Source organism: Crotalus tigris, unplaced genomic scaffold (assembly GCF_016545835.1).
Source record: "Crotalus tigris isolate CLP2741 ecotype Arizona unplaced genomic scaffold, ASM1654583v1 scf7180000024167.7108832, whole genome shotgun sequence".
NCBI lineage: Eukaryota > Metazoa > Chordata > Lepidosauria > Squamata > Viperidae > Crotalus > Crotalus tigris.
Genome location: NW_024100417.1, coordinates 2,627,929 through 2,655,268, shown reverse-complemented (window position 1 = coordinate 2,655,268; position 27,340 = coordinate 2,627,929). Strand labels below are relative to the sequence as shown.

The 27,340-nt window shown below is 38.5% G+C and overlaps 1 protein-coding gene across 1 annotated transcript in view; it reads right to left on the bottom strand.

The window, feature by feature from the left end:
* The window catches only part of GNAI3 (G protein subunit alpha i3), a 32,953-nt gene extending 9,773 nt beyond the window's left edge, over window positions 1–23,180 (bottom strand). Inside the window, exons 1-4 of the mRNA XM_039323114.1 lie at window positions 22,965–23,180; window positions 5,387–5,429; window positions 3,722–3,863; window positions 2,508–2,665 (exon numbers count right to left, since the gene is read on the bottom strand). Of these exons, the coding sequence (XP_039179048.1) occupies window positions 2,508–2,665; window positions 3,722–3,863; window positions 5,387–5,429; window positions 22,965–23,082 (461 nt within the window). The 5' untranslated portion in view covers window positions 23,083–23,180. The remainder of the gene's footprint in view (window positions 1–2,507; window positions 2,666–3,721; window positions 3,864–5,386; window positions 5,430–22,964) is intronic.
* Between the last annotated feature and the right edge of the window lie 4,160 nt (window positions 23,181–27,340).

Sequence of the window (27,340 nt, the reverse complement as noted above, 5' to 3'; positions counted from 1 at the left end):
CCTTCCTTTATGCCATTTGAAAACAGATTCTGAAGAGGGAGAAGTAGTATATGCAGCATCCACTATCATTATAATGAATAAAGTTCAAAGCAATGTTTTCGAAGAAAAAAATATTTTACATATTAAATCTACCTCAGCTGATTCCACAGTAACTTTAAAAGAATAAAAAAGAAACCAATACTACTATAACAAAATAGCAAAAGCAATACAGTACAACTGAAAGTATTTGGAAATTTCAGAATTCAATTTAAGGATATATATTTAGGTCTATAAAATTTCTGCAGGCATATTCCTAACTAGGATTATTGTCAGAATAAAATAAAGGGGGCATATGAATGAAGAAAGGCTGGGACAAGTAGCAGGTTAAGTATACATAAACTCAAGTATACCCTATTGTGATTCACCCAGCGATATGAAACAAACAAGTGTCACTGCTAGGTTGCAGTTTCAGGAGCAACTAAGATCAAAATAGTAATAGCTTGATGCATAATTTGGACTATGTCTGAACACAACCCAATTTTCTGAAATCTAACCCCAACTGCCATTAGATGATTCCAGCTTAGTTGTATGATTCTTGATTTCAGAAAAATGGCAACAAAAATTGCACTGCACTTTAATAACAAAATATTTAACCTAGAAGACCCTTTAATGCCCACTATACCCCCACCTGTTTCTTTAGTCTTTAAATCGCCAAAGAAATTTTAAACTAAATGTATAACTGTTTCACTGTTGAGGCATATTCTTAATTTTAGATTTGGTATTACTTAATTCCACATAGGGAGGGCAGAGTATGCTTACTTCCACTAAAAAACAATAGTATTTTTTAAAAATATTAGAATAGTTACATCATTCACATTTAATACTTTGGCTTCTCTTAGAAAGAATACACTGATAGCATATTGTCCTGCTTAAAAACTAAACAACAGACAAGCAAACTGACAATTTAACCAAAGTTCAAGCCTCACAAGGTCTGAAACAAATTGCTGGCATAAAAATACAAGAACTTCTCCAAGTTCTAAAAACAGCTTAGAGCTAAACATTTAACTCACAAGGGCCTGTGAATTGTTTCAATATATATTTCCTCTACCGCAGGGGTCTTCAAACTTGGCCCTTTTATGACTTGTGGATTTCAACTCCCAGAATTCCTGCCTGACTGAGGAATTCTGGGAGTTGAAGTCCACAAGTCATAAAAGGGCCAGGTTTGAAGACCCCTGCTCTACCGTATATAGCAGAACTATCAGTTTAGAGCAGATTTAGTTTTCAGAAGCAAATGGAATAAAACTAACATATCAATTATCAACTTTTTTGCCCATCATGTTTCATATCCTGGAGGATTACAGTGCTAATAAAACCTTTTGTTGGCTTCAATTGAGAGAAATTATAGATCCTGAAACTCTACAAAAAAAACTTGGTAAAGTAACTGGAACCTGCAAAAACCATTATTTCAAGAATGATTAAAATCCCTGACAGTTTGGACCCCATTACAGCTGCTTCAAAAAGAAGAGTACAGCAATGTGCAACCCAAAACATTCCTAATGATCCTAGTCAGTTTCATACCACTTTCCAGGAGTTCTCTCTTCCAGCTAAATGAATGTGAAGTCATAAAAGAGGTAGAGATACTGCAGACCTATAGTTGGATACACATAGAAGAGCCTTTAGGCTTGATGGACTCCCCCTTTCTTCCAGCACTCTCCCTCCTTCAAAAGGATCCCATGGAAATTAAAGAGGGAATGAGATTGTTTGTTTCCACAGGGGAAGGGAATTTGGGACAATTCACAATTATCTTTAACTGTCAGCTATGTTAGTTTAGTTCATTTTTTTTACATAGCTCCTTATCCTTATTCTATTTTTATGGATTTTAAACTGTTGCTTAGAAATACTTCTCCAATGACAAAATAATTAAAATTGTCTCCCAGTATCTTAGCAATACAATTATTATGGTATAAACATAAACACTTATCCTATGTAAACAAGGTACCTTACTGTGGATTTCCCCCGTTTCAGTCAAGATAATAGGATGATGGGCAATATGGAAGATGACAAGTTTAACAAGAGGAGGAAGGAAGAATCAATATCACTTTGTTCTGTGGTGCACTTCAGTTCCAACAGGAAGATTCCAAAAATGCAATTAAAAAGCAGATTTCCTAATGTCCTTTATAGCAGATGATAAGAGTAAATGTTGTTAGACTTGACAGTTCAGCCCTTTTATGTGACCCACAGAATTTGCTTTGATCAACTAAACATAATCCAGGGAATCTTCAAAGCCAAGCCTCCATCAACTGTCCATTTATTTAACAATTTTCCTGAAATGAATTTTTATAGCCTCATATAGAGATTTCCCATAGCTTGTTGAGAAATACCACAACAGTTCTTTAGAGGTATTCTTTCATGTCACAATAATTCTGCAAAATAAATAGTAGTTTTCAGATTATAACAAATATTTATGAGTTATTAAGAGCATGAGGTGATAAATTAAGCTACTTAAATCTATAAGAAAGTTTTCTTACTAGGATGCAGAATCATTAAGCTGGTATTCTCTTGATCTGCTGAAACATGCTTGAACTCCGGGATCTCTCCATAGCCGTTTAATCACTCCAGCTAACTCAGGAGTCATAACTCCTTCCTCTGCACTTCCAGCCAGTACAAACAACTGACGGGCATCATCCTGCAAAAAAACCTCACAATTTAAATATTGCTGTGGTCATTTGCAATGGCATAATATGCTGCTGAACTACCAGCATCAGAAGTGCTTTTTAGGTAAAATATAAAATTATCGGACACATTATCTACTAGCTACCAAAAATTTCCTTTTTATCCCTTTCTCTGTAAAGCTTCCCATGGGAATAACCAAGTAGTATTGGAGAACTCATTATTCGAGGCATAATTTTATATAAAGGATTAGAATCACCAAGAAAATGATAGTTGTGATGTGTATCATTCAAGTTACTACTCAAGTACAAAACTGTCACAACCTATCATTGCCCTAATCCAGTGGTGGCGAACCTATGGCACACGTGCCGTGCCCCGAAGATGGCAAGGGACTGGCCCCCGCCACCCTAGCCCTGCCCACCCAGTCTGACATGACCACTGCGGCCACGCCCACCCGGCACCCGGTGATAAATAAGTGGGTTTTGGGTTGCAGTTTGAGCACTGGGTCTCTAAAAGGTTCACCACCACTGCCCTAATCCTTAAAAAAAAAAAACCCTCTCTTATACAAAAATTGATTCAGTTTCTTTGGAGTGTGTTTTCTTGCCAATGTGCAAAAAGGCACATTGCCAGAAATTATATAACTGACAAACATTGTAGAAACACTGTATATTGACTACCTAGGAAATTAAGCTATAAGGACAATTAAAACAATATTAGCAGTAGATTAAGAAACACAGCAGCATACATTAAAAAGTTAATTTAAAATGTGCAAATAAAGTTTTTCCTAATACCTACAAGAAAGTAGATAATAAGTTTCCAAGTGTACAACATTCCTTACGTAGGGACAATAATGAAAAAGTCTTATTTACTTTCAATACTTGTCAAAAATTTATTGGTGCATGATCACATTCCACAATATTTTCATGTCTCCCAAGAAAATTATAATAATTGCAACTAAATTTTCAAAACAGATTATTCTCAACTTTTGTGTTTTATATCCGGTGCCTGCCAAAACTGTCTTATATTTATTTTTGAACTCCATATTGTATACAAAACAATTATATATACTCACAGCTCTGGCAACTTCTCCAAAGTCAACCTTTAGTCTTCCCATTGCTCTTATTATTGCAATGATCGATTGAATTGTATTGCTGTAGACAACTACTTTGTACTGCTTGCATTCTTCCTCTGAGTAGCCATCCTCATGAATGATTCTGGAGAAAAACAGGGAATTAAACATAATCCTTTACTTATGACCAGTCACTTAATAACTGTTCAAAGTTATGATATACTCAAAAAACATACTTATGATGATCCTCAAAGTAATGAACATCCCTGTGGTCATTTGATTTGCATTTTGGGTACTTGCCAGCTGGATAAATTGTATTTGGACTTATGATCCTGTGATTGATCTATCTATCTATCTATCTATCTATCTATCTATCTATCTATCTATCTATCTATCTATCAAATTTATATCACCTCATCTCGTGATGTGAGGTGATACTGTGGGGCTTACAACATAATAAAACATGGACATAAGAACAATTATAACATATCAAAACAGGTGAAGCAGTGATTCGCTTAACATCACTTGATTTGCTTAATTACTGCGGTGACTTGCGGTGACCATCATAAAACCAGTCACAGAATTGAGTCCAGTCATGAAGTGGCTTTGGGATTCATGGCTAAATGGATTATGACAGTAATTTTTGAATATTCTAATCTACATCTCACAGGATTGCCATATGGCATATGTTTTGACCATGCAATTTCAACCATCCTTACTAGCATAGCCATGTTACAATGGCAACAGCGATTGACAAACATACTTGAAGAATACCAGGTTGGAGAAGATTGTTAAATGGATATGTAAGAGGAAATAACCCTCTTGACCTCTCGTAGGATTCTTGGAGAATGGTCAAATAAATAACGACACATTTAAACCTTTGCATCTACATGGCAGAGAGTATGGTTACTTGAGGGACTATCTATCTCCCATAGTATCTGCCTAGCCAATTTGATCAAGGAGGCTTGGTATACTTCAGATTCTCTTGATTATACAATACCATTTATCAGGACCTCTGAAATGTGTCTCCTCTATAGTATCTGATCTTTGGAATGATTCCCCCCCCCCATGACCCCACTCTGGTATTTTGAAGGACTTGAAGATCTGGCTTTTCACCCAAGCCCTTGGTGAGGATAAGCTCACTTAGGTTGTGTGGATCTGTTTCTTTTTCATTCCAGATTTTGTCATATTTGTCATCTTTTCTCCTTTATAATTGCCTATTCCCTCCCTCCCTCCCTTCTTTTCTTTCTCTTGTGAACTGCACAAAATCATTGGGAGTCAGGTATATAAATCTTACAAATAAATGTAATACATTAGCTTGATTTCAGTTATTTAAAATGATAGGTTTTTATTGTCTTTTTTCTACTCAACTCACATGACCTCTGAAAAGTTAAGACTATGAGCCAACCAGAAATATTTGGTACAGGCTATGTAATAGTGAAGCTGCATCTAAAAAATAAAAAGGCAGGGGGGCTTCCACAAACAGAAGTATCTTTTGTTTACATAATAATCTCACCCAATCCAGGGAGATCCCAGTATGCATGTTTTACACTGTATACATTATAGTTCAGGTACTGTACAATGGGAGAAAAGGCTCTTTCATATGTAGGCGCTCTGCTTCAATTCAAATGAATTGTTTCAATATCATATATTGCATATTTTACTTACTTCATCTGCTTCACTATGGTACTTTTACCAGATTCTCCAGCACCTGAAAGGACAAAGAAAAGCTGAGATTATTTGGTGTATTGTCTGAGCAAAAGTGATTTTTCCTCTACTAGTCGATGGATCCAGAAGTATCAAAGCATTAGACATAATTTAAGCAATTACACAACTAAAGAACAATCATAAGTAATCTACTGACAGTTTACGCTGAAGAATTCTACTTATTCTCCCACTATACAGCCATTAGACATGTGAATTACAGAGTGGAAAATCTGAGAGGATATGATTTCAGTCAAAGGCAAAATCTGTCTCTATTCATATTTTGTGGAATGCAAAAGAAGAAGAAGAAGAAGAAGAAGAAGAAGAAGAAGAAGAAGAAGAAGAAGAAGGAGGAGGAGGAGGAGGAGGAGGAGAGGAGGAGGAGGAGGAGTAGAGAGAGGAGGAGGAAGAGAAGAAGAAGAAGAAGAAGAAGAAGAAGAAGAAGAAGAAGAAGAAGAAGAAGAAGAAGAAGAAGAAGAAGAAGAAGAAGAAGAAGAAGAAGAAGAAAAATTGGCCTCTCCAGAGAAGGACATCCTCCCTCACTGGTTTCTTATGTACTATATGGGAACTGGTTATGTCAACATCGTAGCTAGCAATATTTTTTTATTAGTTAGTAAAGGCATTAGAAGTAAGCTTGCATAACAAGTAACAATGTCATAGATATATGCAGATCACTCAAAAAGTGGCATTCAAATACTTGCCTCCTTCTCATTCTTAAAAACAGTTTAAAAAGTTCAGCGTCTGTAAGGATTAACCTTTAAGAATTAATTTGACTCACATTTACTCCTTAACAAAGGACTTAAATCTGTCTCAGTGAAGCTGAATTTAAAAAAAAAAAAAACCTGTTTGACCCAAGAATACATATGGACTGGTCAAATCTGAGTCAGCTTACTGAAAGCCGAGTTAAATTTCTAGCTATTTCAACAGAGCAGCATAGGTTTGTACTACTGATTAATGCAAGAGAAGGTAAAATGAAGGTTTCTGCTTGATCACCTTAAAAGAAGTTGAGCTGAGAAACTGAATGAAGCTCATAGCAACATTATCCGTGCTATCTTGAAAGAGTTCTGATAAGCAAAGTTAAAGAGATAAAGTGCATTACATACAGTAGCTACATAAGACAATGCCAGAATTCACCACGCCTCTAAATTCGTCAATTAGCACTGCTAATATATGGAAGTGAAATTGCACCACCTAATATGACCATGTATCAATGCAGAAGCAGAACAATACAGTAACCAAATCTGCAAAGCACTTTATAAGCACCTGATACAACTCACCACTAAAGTTGGTCTCCACTTTGATTTGTGAATCCGGAATGATATGATTAAATCTTCATAGAATGAAGCCTCATTTAAGCATTGCACAACCCTAATAACTACTTAATGCATCTCTCTCTCTCTCTCTCTCTCTCTCTCTCTCTCTCTCTCTCTCTCTCTCTCTCTCTCTCTCACTCTCTCTCTCTCTCTCTCTCTCTCACACACACACACACACACATGCTATCATTCTCTACTGGAGTAATCATGTTTTAAATCAATTTGAAATAAAAAACCCTCCAACAGTTTTCATATCTCACTGCCAAAGAGAGAGAATTGGAGATCCAAATCCCTAAATATATTTGTCAGATTGCAGATAGATCTAATAAGTATTTCTTGTTTGAACATAAGTGCTTTATGTGTCAGATCAGTTATGGGTTTTCAGACTCTCAAGCCACATCACTAACAGACATATGCAATGCAAGTAAGAAGGTCCTGGGGTTTAATTAATTCATTTTCTTCTGATATGAATCAACGGAAAGGAAGAAAAATCACCTTCTATTCTGCAACTGACAAAGTGGAAATACTTCTGCCTTTGATCCCTTTCTCTACTTCCCCTTTGATCCCTTTCTCTACTTCCCCTTTCACTACTTCCCCTTCCTCATACACATCATCACCACCATCATCATCATCTTTAGCCATTGTCTATCCACTGCAGAATGAAGGCCCCTTCCGCATGTTTCCAACCAATAAGGTTCTGAGCTTTCTTTTGCCAAATGGGCCCGCAATATTTGCTGATGTCGTCAATCCATCTTGTTTTACGTCTCTTTTGTGAACACTTTTTATCAAGTGGGATCTATTCTATGACTGCTTTGGCCCACCTGCCATCAGGTGTCCTATGTGACCAGCCCATTTTCATTATATATTAAATAGTAAATTGTACCACAGGAATATTTTTTACATTGCATATTTGTCGGTGGGTTTTCAAGTATTACAACACTGGAATTAAAGTAATTGAAGCGTATTATGTATCAACAATATATCCAGCTTTGCTAAGTAGGCTTCTCTCAAAATCCTCACAGGACAATCATATACATGTCTATTCAGAAATAGTTGCCTCCTTCAATTTCCATGTCAGAGGATGAACAGAGTGTCATGCAGCATACAAGTTTAAAAATTTATTATTTCACAGGGTTGCATCTATTACAGTTATAAACTAGAAGTAGGATGAAGCAGGAAGTATAGTGTAGCTTAGCTTTCCAGCTCCTGTGTTATCTTATTATGCAATTCTTCCACTGCAGCAGGATTCTTAACACCTACTACTATTTGAGCAAAGGAAGAGGTCATTATAGTGTACATGTACCCACTCATCCAAATCTGTATATACTGATGTAAACTGTACATCTTGAACTGTAAGTTTAAATGTAAACTTTAAACTGAATATACTGATGTAAAACAAAGAATTATAAACAATATAAAAACACATGAAGATATTAATTTGGAAAGTATACAGTATTGAATGCATGCTATGCAATATTTGGTTCCAATACTTGTTTACGTACTTTAGACTCTCCTAGGAGTAATAATCTAACAATTACACTTTCCCAGAGGGAAAAAAGGTTGTCTCTAAGTATGTTATACAAACTAAGTAAATCCAGTCCTGGACTGGGGTATAGGGATTGGAGTTTGCATGTATTTCATCATTATAATCTTTTGTTTCAGGACCGATTCTCAGCTATAATGCTTCTGAATCACTTCTAAGCAAGTGGGAATTATTTGAATTCTAAAACCCCAGACCACTTTAGCTTCTTCAATTTCTATTTAACAGACAGAGCTGACCAGATCACCTCTGCGTGTGGAAGGGAATCCCTCTGACGGGCTGCAGGAACGAGCTCAGATCTTCAGGATCTGACCTTCATTTCTGCAGCCCACTGGACGAGTTCCTCCTGTCTTCCAGCAGGCAGCCCTTGCACTGCCAGCAGGGAGAGGGCGAATCTCAGCTCCATGCCAAGTGGACTCAAAGAGCTGCCTGCCAGAAGGGAATCTCAGCTTCACAGTAGGTGGCAGCAGAGATGATTGCAAATGGTGATCACACGATTGCGGCAACCAGTCATGTGAACAGACTGCCAAACACCCACTATGGGGTGGTGATATAACGATTTGTAATTCTGGACCATCATTAAATGAAATGTCATTAAATCAAGGACTATCCGTACATAGCGCTAGTCTTGACTTACCAACCATTCATTCAGAGTCTGTTTGAACAACTGTGGCAAGAAAGATCATAAAATGGGGCAAAACTCATTTGAAACTGTCTTGCTTAACAATGGAAATTTTGGGCTCACTGTGGTCTAAGTCAGGGATTATCTATACAAAGCACTTGTCTTGAACCAGTTGGAAAGAGATGCAAGCTAGCATCACTTTTCTACAATACAGAATTTGAAAAGGGTAGGACTGGACTACCTGCATCAAAGAAGCAGGGCATAAATAACAAAGTCCTTCATCCATTTAAATATTCCAGTGCAATTTTCCAGAAAAATATTTACCACAAACCTGAAACCAGGACATAACATGGGCAAAACAAAACAGAAAAAAGGTAGCAGACAGGGAAAATGTTAAATAATTTCTCTCATACTGCCACTTTTCAACTCCATTGCTAAGATATTACAGCAGTTAAAGTTACATCACTCCAGATGAACTGAAAATATGCAGCTCTTGTACTGTTTATAAGTTCCACCTCAAAAGGGAATAAAAGTATTATCTCCCAATGAGCAGCAAATTTTCTTTAATAAGAACAATTACATAAGGGGTAAATTGTCACTTCATGAAAAGTATGCTGACTTTAACTTGTTTCTCCATTCTTTTAACACAATTAAGTACTATTACTACTCAATATCATCAAAAAATATTGTAACTGCAAGAGTTTTATTACGAGTAATAATAAATGTCTTTTTAACTACAAATAGCTCTGGGTCTTCATATATATGCGAAATAAGGAAAGCATGCGGAGTATGGTATCTCAATTTTTTGTCTAATCACTTAATAGCTCTGTTCTGTGACTAGGAGGAGGCAGTCTTAAGACTGAGGATTTGGCAGCATTCCAAGCTTCTGTACAATTGCCTCACTGATTGGGAAATTTGGGGGCAGTCCTCCAAAGTTTTCAGATGGATCTGGGCCAGTTTTGAACTCAACCTTTCCTCTTCCGTTCAGCTTCTGGTTAATTAATGTTCTGACAGTCAGATTCTGAGCCCCATTATAGAATATGTTTCCAGTATTATGTTGGGTTAGAGCAGTGTTTCCCAAACTTGACAATTTTAAGGCATGAGGACTTCAACTCCCAGAATTCCACAGCCAGCAATGCTGGCTGTGGAATTCTGGGAGTTGAAGTCCACATGCCTTAAAATTGTCAAGTTTGGGAAATACTGGGTTAGAGAGAAAAACAAGGTAGGTAATGCATACAGTGCAAGGCTTCTGGGTTCTTTCCAATTCCTATATGCCTGAGAATTGGTTTGTGTGCAGGCACATGTAGACATAGTTTTTTCTTCAGGGACTAATCAAGGTGTTTATAAATGCTGCCTGTACCTGGGTGTATATGCGTATGTAAAAGACAGGTGCACACACAATTCTTTTGTGCATATATATGCGTGAGTTTCTACATAAAGAAGGACAGGGCGGATTGCATACACTCTAATCTAGATCACACTACTAGGACGGGATGGGAGCTTAGAATGGAATAGACCAGTGGTGGCGAACCTATGGTACGGGTGCCAGAGGCGCCACTCGGAGCCCTCTCTGTGGGCACACGTGCCGTTGCCTCAGCCTCGCCTCCCCCCACAACCCCCTCCTCTCCAGCAGCCCCCCTGAAGGAGAGTCGCCCTTGAGCGTGCCCCACGCGGAGCAGTGCAGCCAAGGACATGGCAGCCAGGCAGTGTAGACAAAACTCTGCCCTCACACCCCATTGTGCACAACTGATGCTGCAGGGCGCGGGCAGAGGGCGTGACCGCCATAGCGCTGCTGGGCTGCCTGGGCGATCTGCGGCGGGTCCTGGAGGTGGAGTGGCTCTGCAGGCAGGCGGGGTGGGGCAGGGGGTGGAGTGGGGGCGGGGCCAGTTTTTGGGTACTTGGTCTCTAAAAGGTTCGCCATCACTGGAATAGACAATGGTATTTGACATTGTTGCCTTTCCCATAAGCTGCACTGGGGAAATGTTGTTTCCTGCCTGATTAATTAAGTTCAAGCTTTCTTTTGCTGACCTCTTACCATACTAAATTTGGTCCTATTCAGTTTTGTTTTTACAAAATTATCTTGCTGATGAACAAACTGACAGACTAAGAACAACTGCAACACTCTAACACACACAGGCCTAATATATGTTGTCGCTTGCAAAATTCAGACAGAAAAACAGAAACGGGCAGATTTATTTTGACTGGAATTAAATAGACTTAAAGGTACTCTGGCTCAACTGGTCAATGGATTGTAGGGTTTCTCCAAACTCTAGTAAGAAAGGGAATTTAAAAATAATAAACATTAAATGAAGCAGGTAGATCAAAACAACTGCTCTCACATATCCAGGCACTTTATGTAATAGGAAAATCATAAAACAATACACGTCAGCTAACTTGAATGGATCGCCACAACAGCGGTTTTTCCTGGAAGGCTTCAATAATGGAACAAAAGGACAATAGACATGTTGTCTAATGCAGAAAAGAACATACTGAGAGGAATAGAGGAGGGGTAACAGCAGCATTCCTTAAAATCTTTTGTTTTCTCACTTTGTCAGGAAAATTGACAAGATTCCAAGTCCAAAAGAGTGAGCATTGGATTTTATTTTAGCATCCAAACAAAGTACCATACTCTTTCAGGCAGTTTTTATTATATAGCACTATACCAATAGGCAGCAACTCATTTATACGTACCCAAGGACAAAGTTAATTTTATATTTATTTAGTAGTTTTCATTGTAATCTAGACAGGATTATTGTTTATAGGGAAATATGCAGCTTTTATATGAGTTAAAAGAAAGAGAAAAAATATAACTTTATGTAACTGCTTCCAGAATAACTTTCACAACAAAAAGCACAAAGTGGTCAAAGCATGTGCAGAAAAGCTTGCTTTCCCACCACTTCTGAAGGGAACAAAACTGCAACCAACACGCAGAACAAGGACTATGATAGAAGTATAGTCATTTTTCTAGTGAAGGGGGCATTGTATTTTTGTTTACTACCGTGATATCACTTTTGATATCTTTTTTTTTCTTGGTTAACCCATTAAGAGTGATTTTTCAATTGCATATTTCTCAAAGCTTTTGTCAAGCTATTTTTATAACAGAGAAAACAGTAGTGATCATTATCCGGCAAACTAACAAAGATATCTGCAAAATAATAAAAGCCGTATTGAGAATTATGTAATCAACTTTTATTCTTGTTTAATTTGCAGGATTTCTCCTTTCTTTTAAGGGGAGCCAAGTGTCAACGTCTTGACAAAGTGAACTGAATCCATTTTTCATTTTGTCTTCATTGTCACATTTTAGTTTAGAGGTTTTAGATAAAGGAGGGGGAGGGGGATGTTAAGTTTCTCAGTTAGCCATAACAATAACAAGGTCAGTCCTGATAAGAGTTTTGGCGGGTTGAGAAGCTGGGAGGAGAGGCCAGGTTTTTTTTAAAATAATTGATGAATGTGATTTATGACAGCAATTTGGGGTGGGAATTGCAACTTGATACTTTGTAGCCTAAGGGAGAGGATTTTAGTCTTGGGTTCACCTTTGTATGTGCCAATATCTTGTTTCCTAAATAAAATGTTCTTTAAGGAAGAAATCCTTGCCTTGAAGTTCTTTTAAATGGTTTCATCTATTAGAACCATGACATAGCCATTTTATGTTGTTTGAAATTTAAAATGATAGATTAAAACAGTTGACCGCAATTTGGGGGGCACCAGGGATCAGTTCTGTGGAGAGAAGTTTTTCCGCGGACCGGAGGGGACATGGTTTTGTGTACTGTCTGCATCCCCTGGATGGGGCATCGCTTGTTTGTGTGGCCCAGTTTCTGGCATGCCACAGACCGGTGCCGGTCCATGAACCGTGAGCTGGGGACCCCTGAACTAAAATACATTTGGTGTTGTGTAACAACCCTAAAAGATGGCATCAAAACTGTATTGAAAAAAATGTCTATTTTATTTTTGTTAATCTTAAATCCAGTACCTAGAATAGGACAGAAAACCTGACGCCCTCAAATTGTTTGGACCCCATTTTCCAAAAGATACTTACAAGACTGCCTCCTCCAACCAGAAATAACCTGTCCTGGGAGAAGGTTGAATATATAAGGTTTATACTGAAAAGGAGTAGGCCAAGGCCACAAAGCACTATTTATTGACTGTAGCCCTGTTTTATGTTACCCTTTATCCCCAAAGTAGAATTGTCCCTTCTTTAGCAGCATTCTGGTAGATATAAGGACTGAGTTCGTCTGGAGGACAACTGCCATAGTTGTCCTCCAGAAGAAGCTATTTAACTTGTCATAGATTATTGCTATTATTGCCATCTGCTGTGGTTATTCTTATTGTGTTAAAGTTTGATGATGGCTACAATAGAATCTTTACTATTATTGCTGAGGATTATGTTTTCAGTGGTTTAATGGGTTTACGTTATTACTACTGATATTTAAGTACTGGCTTCTTATAAACCACCAGGAGTCCTTGGCAGATTTAGTGGTATACTAGACAATGTGTAACCTGTTGGATCATCCTCTGAGAACTATTTCTTTATTAAACAGAGAAACAGAATGCCTATGAGTGGATTGCTATTGTTTTGGTTTTAAAATTAAAGAAGAAAGCTTCATTTTATTAAAGAAGATGCATAGCATGACAAATGCAGATGCTTTTCTTTTAACAATGGATGTTTTTGATGACAACATTTGTGGCTGATCTGCCATTCTTTAAGAATGCTCTAACGTTTTCACTTCTTTCTTCTTGGCTTAAAGTGACATACCATGCTGACCACACTGAAATACTGGTTTTTCCAAATAAACCAGCACATTCTCCACAGTTTGTCCTCACATTTTATGTATAGCAAAGCATGCCTGAAGGATGGCATCCTCACCTTCTGATAAATTAAGCATAATTCTTGGAATCGTGACAATGTCATTCTTGAATGCACTGATCTTTACCTTTGCTCTAACATGATACTTGTGAAATTCTTCCGTGATCATCCAGGTTCCATTGCAAAACCTTGGAAGATCCAAGTTCCTTATTAAAATGATGGGAGATCTTATTTCCAATTCCGGTTTATATGGTGGCAATCCAGAAAGCTCAATTGTATCAAGGAATTCTGCTTAAAAATTGAGTAACATTAGCTCCTTCATTGACAATATTCTTTCAACATTCCAGGGAACTATCTCATACATGTGGAATTGGTTTTTCCTAATATTTCATTAAGAGGACTAAGATAGAGGGTTTTGTGAATATTTCTACAGGATTGTCAAAAAGTTGGGTGGATAAAATTAATACATTCTTCCATTGCAGAACCATATCTTCAGGTCATTCTACAGCAGTGGTTCTCAACCTTTTAAATGCCGCAACCCCCAACCGGTCGTAAGTCGAGGACTACTCAACCGGTCGTAAGTCGAGGACTACTCAACTGGTGCAGCACCGTTTGCAGAATGGGACTTTTGGCGGGCTCAGCAGGGCAGAGACAGCCTGGACAATTCCTATTGGCTTTTGAAAGCCAATAGAATTAGACTCTATTCAAAAGCCAATAGAATAAAAGGGGAAAAAATGGCGGACTGCGTTGTTTGGCGACCCCCGTGAAATGGTCGTTCGACCCCAAATGGGGTCCCGACCCACAGGTTGAGAACCACTGTTCTACAGGTAGCCCTCAACTTGCAACTCAATTGAGCTTGAAATTGTGGTTGTAAGTCATTGAGGTCATAGGTTGAGGCATCATATGACTGGATCACATTTTTCAACATTTCAATATTTTCAACATTTTTTGCTATGGTCATTAAGCAAATCCATTTTCGCCAGTGGGCATTTTTTCTAGAAACCAGAAATAAATGTTCGAAACTGGCAAAAAATGTTACAAGTCATGGTCACATATTAGGAGACTACAAATGACTATACAGGTGAGCCAGCTGCCAAGCACCCAAAATGTGATGACATGACCACAATAGAAGAATGGCTATTGCAACTTCAAAAATGGATCATAAGAAACCCTGGGGTGGTCCTTCATAACTTCAAAAAGTTGCTAAGGTGTAAGCCAAATATTACCTGTATTTCATCATTTTGATTTTTGTCTTCTCCCATATCCAATATAAATTTAGAATATCTTTGTTCTCAAACACATATTTTTCTTCAATTGAAACTTGACAAAGCTTCTCCATAAGTATGAGTTTTTTGATGCATGAATTCTCCACATCAGCATCATTTCCTGTTTTCACAACTGGCAGAAGCTGACAGAAATCACAACAAATGGTTAAAGTTCACCCAGAGGCCTAATTCTTGCCACATATATTGTGAAGAGCCCAGCCTATGGTTTCAAAGCTCTCCCTCCTGACCATGGGGCTCTCATCCCAGACAATAAGTCTCACATGTTAAAGCAAACCTGCAGTATTGGAGGTTTTTTTCAATGTTAAAAAAGGTATTTTCATTTACTTTGAGGAGTAACTAGAATCATGAATGTGCTGTCCTACCAGCATGCATCAATGCTGCTGCAATAATAGATACTATAGCAATAACAATTATCCAGAGGTTGCATATTGCCAGTTTCTCCAGGAAATAGGAATGCATAACAGTGAAGGCAAACTTTGACATCAACATCATCAGAAATATTACATCAGGCAAGCCATGAATTTTGCCTCACTCTTTCTGTTAAGGTCTTGCTGTTGAAGGAGGGTATTGTCGTGTTGAGGACCTCTTACACTAATTAGCATTTACCACATTTTCTCAAATTGATTTTCTCTTTCCTCCTCCATCTTTTTTTATCCCTTTATTCTGTACCTTTCCTTGTGATTCTAGAGAGGTGCAGCTCTTTCCTTCCTCCATTCCTTTATCTCTCCTCTCCTTGCTGCACCCTGCTGACTTTTGTTATCATCTCTTGACCATGATACCCTCCTCTCTCTGCACATGGAATAATTATGCTAACAATATGTATTTTAATGTGCTTTTTAAAGCCATAATGTTGCACATTGCCATTCTCGCCTCAGAACAGTTTAGAATACCTGATAGCTTCTTCAGTGTGTTGTGGGAAGCTATCAGAGACATTTTTTAAAAAGGATCATGTGTCCTCCTGAGGGCCAGGGTGGATCTGCTCTACCTGATCTCTAGCAACCAAAGGAGGAGTTAGGCTACACTCAATTTCAGAATAGAAACAGTCAAAAAAACGAAACAGGATGAACAAGGACCAAAGTATAATGGCTAATGTATTTGATTGACACCAGAGAGATCCAGTTTCTATTCCGTTCTGCTGCCACAGCAGTCACCTGGTGACTTTGAGATCAACCTACCTCATAGGTGGTTATAAAGAAATACAGGAAGATACAGCACTATATAGGTGCCTCGAGTTCCTGAACAAAGACAGATGTAGACATATGTGCATGTTTGTGTAGCAGAGAAAGAGCATATAAAGCAACAAAAATATCCGGGTCTTTCATCATGCACTTTAAAGCTGTTGCTTTTTTAAGAACCATATGATGAGTCAATTCCTTGTTGCTGGGTGGGGGAAGGGAACAAGGCACTGTGAGACTGCCTTAGAAACTGTCACAGAACACTGAAAAGGAAGATCACATGAGCACAGCTGCTGCTATGCTGCTGGAGATCAGTAGCACTGAAGCAGCCACATTTCCCCCAAATTTCCCTTGGAAGTCATGGGTCTCAGATTCTGGAACATTCTGTAAGTTAGTCCATTTGAGATACTTTGATTCAAAAATTGTCACCCAGTGATGCACCATTTCACCCAGGTAAAAGTCATGACAACAATATTAGAAGTATATAAATACAATACAATACATAAATAAAGGCTGTCCCTTAACCATGCTAGCTACAGGAAGTATCTGAAGAGGGGTTGCTAATCCCTACCTTGCAAAAGTCTATATTAATAAATTTACTATACAATTTGGATAGTCTTTAAAAGTCTATTGAAAATGTCTCACCAGGAAAACTCTTTCCTTGAGAATGTGCCAACATTAACATTAGGCATGGATCCTCAAATAACGGTTTTACCAATGACCAAATGCTGGGATATAAACAGCAAAGCCACCTATGGTAAGTTCTTCTTCTGATAATTTAAATGAGAATTTTCCCCAAACTGACTTTTTAATTTCAAAGTGTATGTAAAGAGACATAATATATTTTGTATTACAAAATAAGTACAGATAAGACCTTGACTTACAACCATTTATTCAGTGATTGTTCAAAGTTATGGTAGCATTGAACAAAGGGACTTATTACTGGCCCCTGAAGTTACAGCCGTTTCAGCACCCCTGCGATCAAATGATCAAAATTTAGGCTCGGGCAGCCCACTCACACTTATGACTTCAGGGAACTTCAACTCCACCTATTTATTCATCCCCCCCCCCCGTGCCATTTTGGTATGGATACTCTGTGGCCCCTGCAACCTTAGCTGCAGTCTTCTTGCTCTTGCTGATAACCAAGCATGCCCAGCCTGACCCAACATGAGGCACCTGCTAGTAGCACAAGGCTGTCTGTAATCTACATGAGGTCATGCTTGGTGAGTTCCTCGCAAGACCTGGGGAAGATGGCCTTAAGTGGTTAGCAACTGCATCCTGAACGGGTGGGCATGCCTCATCAGCAGCAAGAGCAAGAAAAGAATAAAGGTCAGCTAGAGCAGTGGAACACAGAGTGGTAAGGGCAACTGCAGCTGAGAATGGGCAGGGACAGCTGAATCTTCCCAGGCCAGCTGTGGTTTTGCACCAAACTGCTGGGGATGTCTAAGGCTTCCTGGGTTGGCTGCAGCTTCAAACCATGCCATACTGTTGGGCCGTGGCTTAGGAGCTTCTTGCCATTCCAGAGCCCTGCTGTGCCAAGAAACCCCTGAACCACAGCATGGCAAGCTGCCCCAGAGTCATGGGATGAGCCCTCGGCTAAGGACCAGTGGAATTCAGTGGAAAGCAACAATGGGCAATTGACAGCAATAATGTGATTGCTGTTGCTCAGTGATGCAGTTACACTATATGACTGCATTGCTTAGTGACAGAAATTCCACTGTCTGTATTGCCAAAAACCAAAGTACAGCTATAATTAGGAAGAAAATAGCTAGTGCCTGGAAAAGATAATAAAGAGTATGGGAATTTGCTTGCAAGTCAAATACATACTTTTAACTCAGGAATGTTTTAGATCTTTTGTAAATTTTAATATTTTAGTGAATTCTTACAAATCAAAACTATACACTGACACGTAATATATCGCTCCGCACAATCTTTCTGTATTAAAGGCATGGCTAAACCTTTATATTAACAATATATGAGGAATCCTTATAAAGAATATTGAAGAATAATTAGCAAAGAAATTATATCAGTTATGAGCTCAGTTATTATGGGCTCAGATATCACATAATTTATACTTCAATGCCAGTTATATCTACCAAGAAGTAAATGCTGTATCTGTTGGTAAATAATTGCAAACAGGATTGTAAATTTGTGCCAGCTCCTGGCGGTAATCCAGACAGGAAACCAAAACCACGACTACTAATGCTCCCTTCACCGTAGGGCTACAGGAAGTTACAAGTCTGGAAGCACTTTTCCCCGCCCCTTCCCCTGCCTTTAGTTTCCAGAGAACTCGGAAAGGTCCCTTTTGAAGTGATTTCTCCACCCCCACCCCCACCCCCATCCTTACTTTGGACTCAGATTTCTCTTTATCAGACCAGCTCTTCCTCTTCTCTTTCAAGGTATTTTCACAGCTCATTATAGTTTTTCCCTATTTATTGACTTTTTTTTCCAAAATGTAATACATAGCAACATCCATGATGTCCCCTGAACATTATTTTTTAAATTATATCATGCTTTGTAAGATTCTTTAATCAAATCTACTACTTAATTGCTTTAATATACCAAAAAAAGTGGAGAAAACGAGGAAAAAACACAAATGGGAAGAAAATATAGTAATATACTTACAGGAAATCATTACGCCTAGGTTTTAATACACAATTAAACCTTGATTACAGGGAATAATATTGTTCAATCTTTCCACTCTGCTGACAGAGAGCCAGTTTATAAACAGGAAGCAAACATACTGTATATGGGTTTCAAAGATTCAAACATGGAATTGCACTGTCTTTCTAAAATGAAAGATTAATGGTTTTTGTTTTGATATTTCCTCCCCCCCCCAACTTAATAACATATAGCTTTTCAATTTGCTCAATTGTATTTTTAGTGACTTGGGTAACATATAAAGATATGATAAATGACATTAGTGGAAATAAATAAGGCAGCGGGGTTAATACAGCTGCTCTGAAATAAAAGAAAGTGAAGTGAAACTCAAACAATGTATTTGTGGATGAATATAGATTGTTGTACTTTTTTATTCATAAGGTGAAGCAAATAGAAATCAAGATAGATCATAAACTTAAATACTCATTCTGAAAAAAACAATAAATCATAAACTTAATGAATTATGGCAATAATTCTTACTCTATAAAATTAAGAATACTTGATAGAAAGAAAGGAAATAATATTAAGAGACAATGCTACTGTCAACAATTCCTAAGCCCCAGTATGTAAGAGCTTGCCTCAAAGAGCAACTCTGAATAAAAAAAGCACTTCAGTTTTACTAATTTAAAACAGTAATTCAAACCACTACATACAATGTATGAACTATATATGAGAGGGGAAATACTGTATATAAACAAACTTCCCCGAACAAAATCTTCAGAGAACTATCTCTCTAAATGAAGTGGAAGACTTGCTTAGTCCACTGTTTTATTTCAACTGTAACTAGTTAAATATTCTTAGGGCATAATGTTGATAAATATCATATTGTTATATCATATGGTAAGCAAAATAACTTCCTAAGAATACAGAATTCTAACTTTTATCTACAGCTGCTAATAACCGCTGAGTTATATCCAGACTAAGACAGTTATTTTTTACTCAGTTGAATATAAATGAGACCAAATCATTATCCTGATATCCACTGTTAATAATTTTTAACAGATGCACCTCCATTTTGGCTTCTCTGAATAAGAGTTTTGATGTTGGAAAAACAAGGGTTGACAAAATTTATCTTATGATTTTTCAGGGCACTACAAGGATCATAATACTACCTACCAAAGATGGTGGGTCAGGCTAAGGGAATGAATACAACTTTTCTGTTCTGAACCTATAATCAATCATATTGACTGCCTGAGTCAAAGGTAAATTTGAATAATTTTATAAAGCCACTGCTTATTTTATTATGCTTAATACTTCATATGAAAGTGATTTTGTATCTGCATTATTCTTTTCCTTCTTTTTTCAGCCCTAGAATGTATTTTTTGAGATTGGCATGCTAAAATAAATTAGAAAAGAACAACCCAGAATTCTTCAATTATAACTTTAATTGATGTTTTAAAAAAACCCCAAAGTAGGTTTTTCCCATTTTCACTGCTTCAGCACACTAAATTGATTCTATTTCTGTGAACTAAAAAGATATATATATGTATGCATAAACCTATAGTTTAGAAATTGATTTAGCAATAAAAGAAAAGCTGTAACAATATTGGGGTTTTGCAAATGGTTCAAATCCGAACCATTTTAAACCACCTTATTTTGAGCATAAAACAGCTGCAATAACAATTTTTGAAGCTTGGGCTCAGAACTGGGATGTTTTAAACTTGAAACATTTTCATAGTGTTTGAAGTAGCCCATTTTGTATATTTTATATGCATTTGGCAGATTAAGAAACAGCAAATTAAAAGGAGGAAGGTATGATCTATAAAACATAAGTTGCCCAACTGATCTGGAGTGCTTTTTTCACACCAAAAAAGAGCTGTTTAGGGTTAATATTTCATTGTTTGCCAATAACTCTGCATGTAGATCAGGGGTGTCAAACTGCCGGCCTACAGGCTGGATGCATCATAGCAAAACCGTGCCCACCCCACTGCCAGCAATGGCAAAAAAGTTGCAATACATGGCAACACGTCACGTGATGTTGTGAGTTTGAAACCCCTGAAACCCCTGATATAGATGTTCCTCAATGTTAAGTTTTATGTTAGATACATACTTGTAAGAGTCTCCCACTTTCTACTGATATTCTTAAGAAGATCTCTAAGTTTCTTATTCTCTGGCTTGTTAACCTCCATCCGCTAATTTATAATCCTCTACTTCAGGGGTTCCCAACCCCTGATCTGCAGACTATTACCTGTCCGTGGCCTGTTGTGAATGGGCTGCACAAGTGGCGGGTGAGCTTACAAAGCTCCATTTGCGCAAACGGCAGGCACACATGCAAAATGATCCCCTCCCCCCCCCCACGCCACTGCTGCCAGTCTGTGGAGCCAGAAAGGTTGGAGACCACTGCTCTATTTTATCTCATGAGTTATATGCTTTTCTATAAGGCAGTGATACAGGCAGTAACTTTTGATTAAATGTGTATATCTACAGAAATTTTCTTATTATTTCTGATTTTTAAAGTTTTTTTAAAATTGGACAGAATGGCAGTGTTGCTAGTTTTACTAATAAAAACATTACAAATTCATACCATTTTCCCTAGGATTTTTGTTTTAATTTGTCAGTGTTTTGCTTCAAGTCACCATTGTCTAAAACTTACTTTAAAGGAATCACAAAAAAGAAAAGAAAGAAAATGTAGTAGCAATATTGATAACGGTAGCTCAGGTGTAATTTTTCTTGTCATTCCTTTTATAACAAAGAGCAGAGAAACTTTCTGCACTTGAAAGCCACCCCTTTTATAATCAAGACTATAGAGACCTACTACAATTGGAATTCACCATTTCTAGAAGTTAGACTTCTCTTATGATCCCATAGATATCTTGATATAACCTTTTTCTTTACTTCCTTTTCCATTTAAATAGTTGACGAATAAAGAATGTAATCCTCAAAGAAAGTACAGGTAGTCCTGAACTTAAGACTAGCTACTTAGTGATCATTAGAAGTTATGATTGACCCAAAAAAGGGGATTTATGATCTGGATTCAAAGTTCTGACAATCGGTTTCCCTCTGTGGTCTCATGACCAAACTTTGGGTGCTTGGCAACACAGATGCATTTACCGCATTTATGGCAGACTCTATTAGTAGAGTCCCATGGCCACATGACCATGTTTTACAACAGTTTTGCTAGAAACCAGCTCTTGCTTCCATTTTTGGCAAAAACGTGCCCATAGCGAACTATTGGTTTGCTTAACGACTGCACCAAAAAGGTCATAAAATTGGATTGGTCACATGCTGATCCATTTTACAACTTATGACATATGACTGCTCCATTATGGACATATGTCAAGGACTACCTGTAAATGGACTTAGTTAGACTGTTACACAGGAAATAAAATGGCAACCCTCCCTCTGCTGTCCAGGGTGCTAGGGTCTGTATCTCTGTTGAGTAAGAGGAAAACTCATCCTGTCTCCTTTATCTTAGGTTCCAAAGCTGAAGTAAGGTGGAACATCTAGGAGTATCAGATACTTCTTTTTCTTTTAAAGATTTATAGTTGTGTAAATTAAATTTAAATCGTCTTTAAAGCATCCATGCAGAGATGTGCCTACATATTAACTGTTTATATGGTAGCTCTTTTTACACATTAACTGTTTATGTAGTCACTTTTTTAAAAAGAAAAAAGAAACGTTTGCTCGTTATCTCCTTATTCCACACACCCCACCATCAAAATCAGACCTGACTTGTCTAATAAACCAAGGCGACGCGTGTCTCTGGACTAAGGCTATAGATTCGAGGAAGGCCTGGAAACCTCTCCGACTGAGCTACTTTGAAGAATCGCTTAAAGCTGTCAGGCTTAAAGCCGTTCAAACCCTGTTCGGACAACGCCTTTCAAGCAACCCCGTTTAAGCTGAAAGGAGGCAGCGCGGATCCCGAGGATACCCCTGGATTGGGTCGGACTCACTTCCGCTGTGCCCGCCTGGGGGTAACGCAAGACCAGAACGCCCACCCGCCCGGGCCGCGGAGGAGCAGCCGGGACACACAGCGAACAAAAGCCGCTAACAAGCAAACAGGCCACACGGTGCGGAGACCCCAGCGGCCCCTGACAGCCGCCGCCGCCGCCGCCACCGCCTTTCCCCTTACTCTGCCCAAGACGCTCGGCTGGGCAGGCCCAGGCCCCACCCTCCGCCTCAGCCCGTTCTTCCTCCTTACCGAGCAGAAGCAGTTTCACCTCCTTGGACGCCTTTTCGCCGTCCTCGCGAAGGTTGCGGTCGATCATCCGACTTCGCTCGGCCGCCGCTTTATCTTCGGCGCTCAACGTGCAGCCCATCGCGGCAACAGGACGGGCGAGTGGCAGCCCTGGCACTCCTCAACGGCCGCAGAAGTCGGGAGGGGAGGAAACCGAAGAGGCGGGGGGAAGAGAAGCGCCACCGGAAACCTGCCTACTTCCCTCTTTCAAATCACAGCCCAAGAGAAGCGAATTGTCCTCTGGGAAGTGTAGTCAAAGCGCGGGTCTTGACTCACCGCCAAGCACGGAAAAGGGGTGACTTCTGGACACCCGCTGCGTTGGCGCAGTGCATAGTGGGAGCTGCAGCACATGAAACAGTAAACAATACCTGAGTTTGAAGGCGGAACGTCTCGATTGGAGCAAAACATTACATTTTGTACCAAAAAACCCAGGAGTTTAGCAATACCTTTTTCGGCTAATCAATGTTACTAAAAGGCATCAGTTTTCATGAATTGCAGTGCACTTCATAACAGGTGCATACAGTGGCTAAGTGAACCGTAGCTCACCAAAGTTTATGCTTTTTTAAAATGGCTAGTTGAAAAACATGCTATTAGGCTCCTGTTTTTGTTTTGTTTTTTGCCACCATAGACTAAGATGGCTTTTCTCCTACAAATTTTTTGTACCCCGATCCAAAGTCAGAGAAGCAAAGCAAGGATTTCGTTTAAATGTTTGTTATTATTAAGAACTTGTAATTGATATACAAATGTAGTCCTAAACTCATGCACAATAAATATTATAAAGTGCATCATCTTGAGATTTTAAAGGTATTTTACAAAAACACATCTGGGCTGCAAAAATCTGAATGACCACTAGAAATTGTCAAAAGTTTTAAGAGTTTTGAATATGTCCTGGTGGTAATCTAGTAATTGTTTGGATATTTTCAGCCTATATATGGCAGCTGTAAGCCCCCAGTCCTACTAAGGGTTTGATAGATTTCAGTGTGGAAAAAATACAAAATCCAACACAACATACTAAGATATAATGGGATTTATTTGGTTTTGGCTTAGATTTGATTGTCTTTGTCAAAACTCAGCTGTTAACATTTACAAAGCCAAAGAGAAGTTGAACCTATTGCCCAGGTGTTTTCCTCAGGGTGTTGGCAGATTCCCCTCAAAGGTTGAGGTCACTTTATACTAGAATCATAAACATAAACATTTATGTTCTTGTACACCTCAAAACACCTTTTGAAGATCACATTCTTATTATATATACAACAGTGTGAAATCACAGCTGCCAGTGGGGTTAGCCTTCATACCTATCAGGTTCCTTCCTAGAATGTTGTAATGTATCAGTGTAGTATTGGTGTGGATTCAAGCAGTGTGGCATTTTGTAACTGACAGATGGAAATTTTGTCAATGCACAGGTTTTTCTAAGCATCATTCAAAATTTTTGGTATGGTCCCAAGAGATAACCACTGGGATTGCCATGGCCAGTTTACATCATAATCTTTTAACTTTGATTTTCAGATCTTAATACTTTGCAATCTTCTCCAGTTCTATGTTTTCTATTCTACTGTAGCCTGGTATTGCCAATCAATTATCTACGCTTTCTTCTTTTCAACTATATGTTGAAATAATTTACAAAATAATAGTAATAGTAATATTAAAATGTATATGGTGCCCAACAGCCAGTGACTCTGAAGTTTAAGTTCTGCTCATTCATAATAGTTTCTGCCTCCTGGCCTATTCACAAAAAGATTTAATTTTTTTCAGAAAAAGAAATTACCACATGTCTTCCTATTCTTTTAGCTGGACAGCTTCCCATTTTGAAAACTACAGTGCTAATTTTTGCAAAAAGCCAACAACATGAAGAGTGCTGATCTTCTAAATTTTAGGATTAGAGAAACTAATATCTGCTTATTATATTTTAACACCTTTGAACTTTCGCAACCTAAAACACAGGCTCTATTTATGGAAATTATTTATTTTCTTTTTCAAAAGGATATTTGTTGCATAGATTTTAAGAGCAACTCACAAAGGAAATAAAAGTTTATTACTGCCATTTCACAATTTGGTTTCCAAATAGGGAAGTTATCTATACAAGTGTTGCCCTCTAGCGTCCTCTATGAAGTATTTCTAAAGTATCGAACATAGGTGGACTTGATTGACAAGAAATAAGATGCAGAATATGTTCTACTTCCTTTAATGAAATATTTATTTTTGTAATATTGAAGTCAAGGAAAAGATCTCTGCAGAAATTATTTATTATCATATGATTTCTTTGTTAAAAATAAATGCACATATGTTGATAAATTTGCTTAAAGGCAAAAAAAAAAATCCTTTTTCAAGCGATTGAAGCACTCCAGAGAGGTATAACAAGAACTGTGTTTCCATCTCTGTGTATTAGATATGCAATGTGGTGGAAGGGAAATTGTGAAACATCTGTAAGGACACAAACTACCTTTATTAAACTGTTATTTCAAAAATGTATGCAGGGGCTCCTTGATTTACATTAGTAACCATCCAAAGTTACAATGGCACTGAAAAAAAGGGACTTATGACCAATTCTAGCAATTATGACTGTTGCAGCATCCCCACAGTGTTGTGATCAGAATTCGCACACTTGGCCACCTGGATGTATTTGTGATGGTTGCAGCATTCCAGGATCACGTGATCAGCATTTGTGACCTTCACAACTGGCATCCATCAAGGAAAGTCAATGGGGGAAGTCAGATTCACTTACCAACTACATGATTCACTTAAAAACTGCAGTGATTCACTTAACAACTGTGGCATAAAATCAGGCACAACTCACTTAACAATTGCCTTGATAAACAATGAAACTTCTGGTCTCAACTGTGGTCATAAGTCAAGGACTACCTATACAGCTAGGTTCTATCTATATTTTACCTGTTGAAGAAAAAACAGAGGATTTTTCTGGATCATGTTCACAGCCATTCTTCAGTGCCGTACAGAGAGGCTGTGCATTTATTTGCTGCGGTAATTTTTAGGAAGAAGGGCTGCCCTGAAGCGGGAACTAATTTGAGAAAGAGACCTCCTTGCCACAAACATCACTAACTGTAGAAAATTCTTAGGGAAATTTGGGGTGTCAAAAAAGCCAGGATGGCACTGGCACTCAAGCTCTTTTATTTGGTCTGCTTCTTTTAAATAATTTAAATCCCCCCTAGCTGTATTGTATTGTGCCAATTTCCAACTGAACTTTTGATAACCATTCAACATTCTTTTGCTTCCTGAGACTTTAATGTGGCAGAGCCTAACAAACAAACGAAGACTACAGTATATAAAAGGAAAAATGAACACAACAAACTGAAACGAAACAGCTCTTGACACACATAAACTTCATTGCAGAGCATTTTTAGGTCAGAAAAACGTATCCCTGGTGGATGAGATCTCAGGGTTGCACTATTATATGAGAGTTAGGGAATACCCTTATGCACTGCAAATTCCTGGTGTATTTGTCCATTTTTCTATACTCTCTGAAGTGACCAGTTTTGCTTCCTTAAGAGTTGTTAATATACAGTATTTGGCACACCATGTAGCCTTAATATCACCATCTGGCACCTTCTAGAGCAGGGCTTTTCAACCTTTTCACCCATTGTACCACTTTTAGCATATGGCAACATCCAAGTACCACCAGTCGCCTAGTAAGGTGTCAAAAACTTGATGACCCCCCCCAAAAAAGGAAGAAAGTGAAAGTACAGGTAGTCCTCAACTTACAATAGTTCGCTTAGTGACTGTTCGAACTTACAATGGCACTGAAAAAATAAAGTCACAGCTGAGCAAGACACCTGCCTGCCCACCTGGTGGTGCTCTTCCTCCTGTCCGAGGTTTCCATTGTTGTGAGCATTTCTGTTGAGGATTGGCAACGGGGGTAGGGTGGGGTGTGTGTGGTTTTTCCCCCTCGTCTGATGAGTGGTTGCAGCAGGTTTTGGTCACTTCACATGACCCTGGGACACTGTGACCGTCATAAATATGAATCAGTTGCCAAGCATCTGAATGTAAATCACAAGACTCTGGAGATAAGGCAACATTCCAGCTGATTGGTGCTTCTTCAGGGCTCAGCAGAAGCATCAGGATCAGCGCCGAGCTCCAGCTGGGGCCTGGTGCTGATCCTGGCACTGATCCTGGCGCTTCCACTGAGCTCTGACAGTCCCAAAGAAGTGCCAATCAGCTGGAAAGCGGCACTGATCCTGGAGCTTCTGCTGAGCCCTGACAGCCCTGCAGCTCCAGCCATCTCTCGCTCAAGCTTGTGCGGTGCTGCCACTACTTTTCTAGGATGCTCGTGTACCATCTGCCAGGTGCCAATGTACCACAGGTGGTACCCATACCACTGGTTGAAA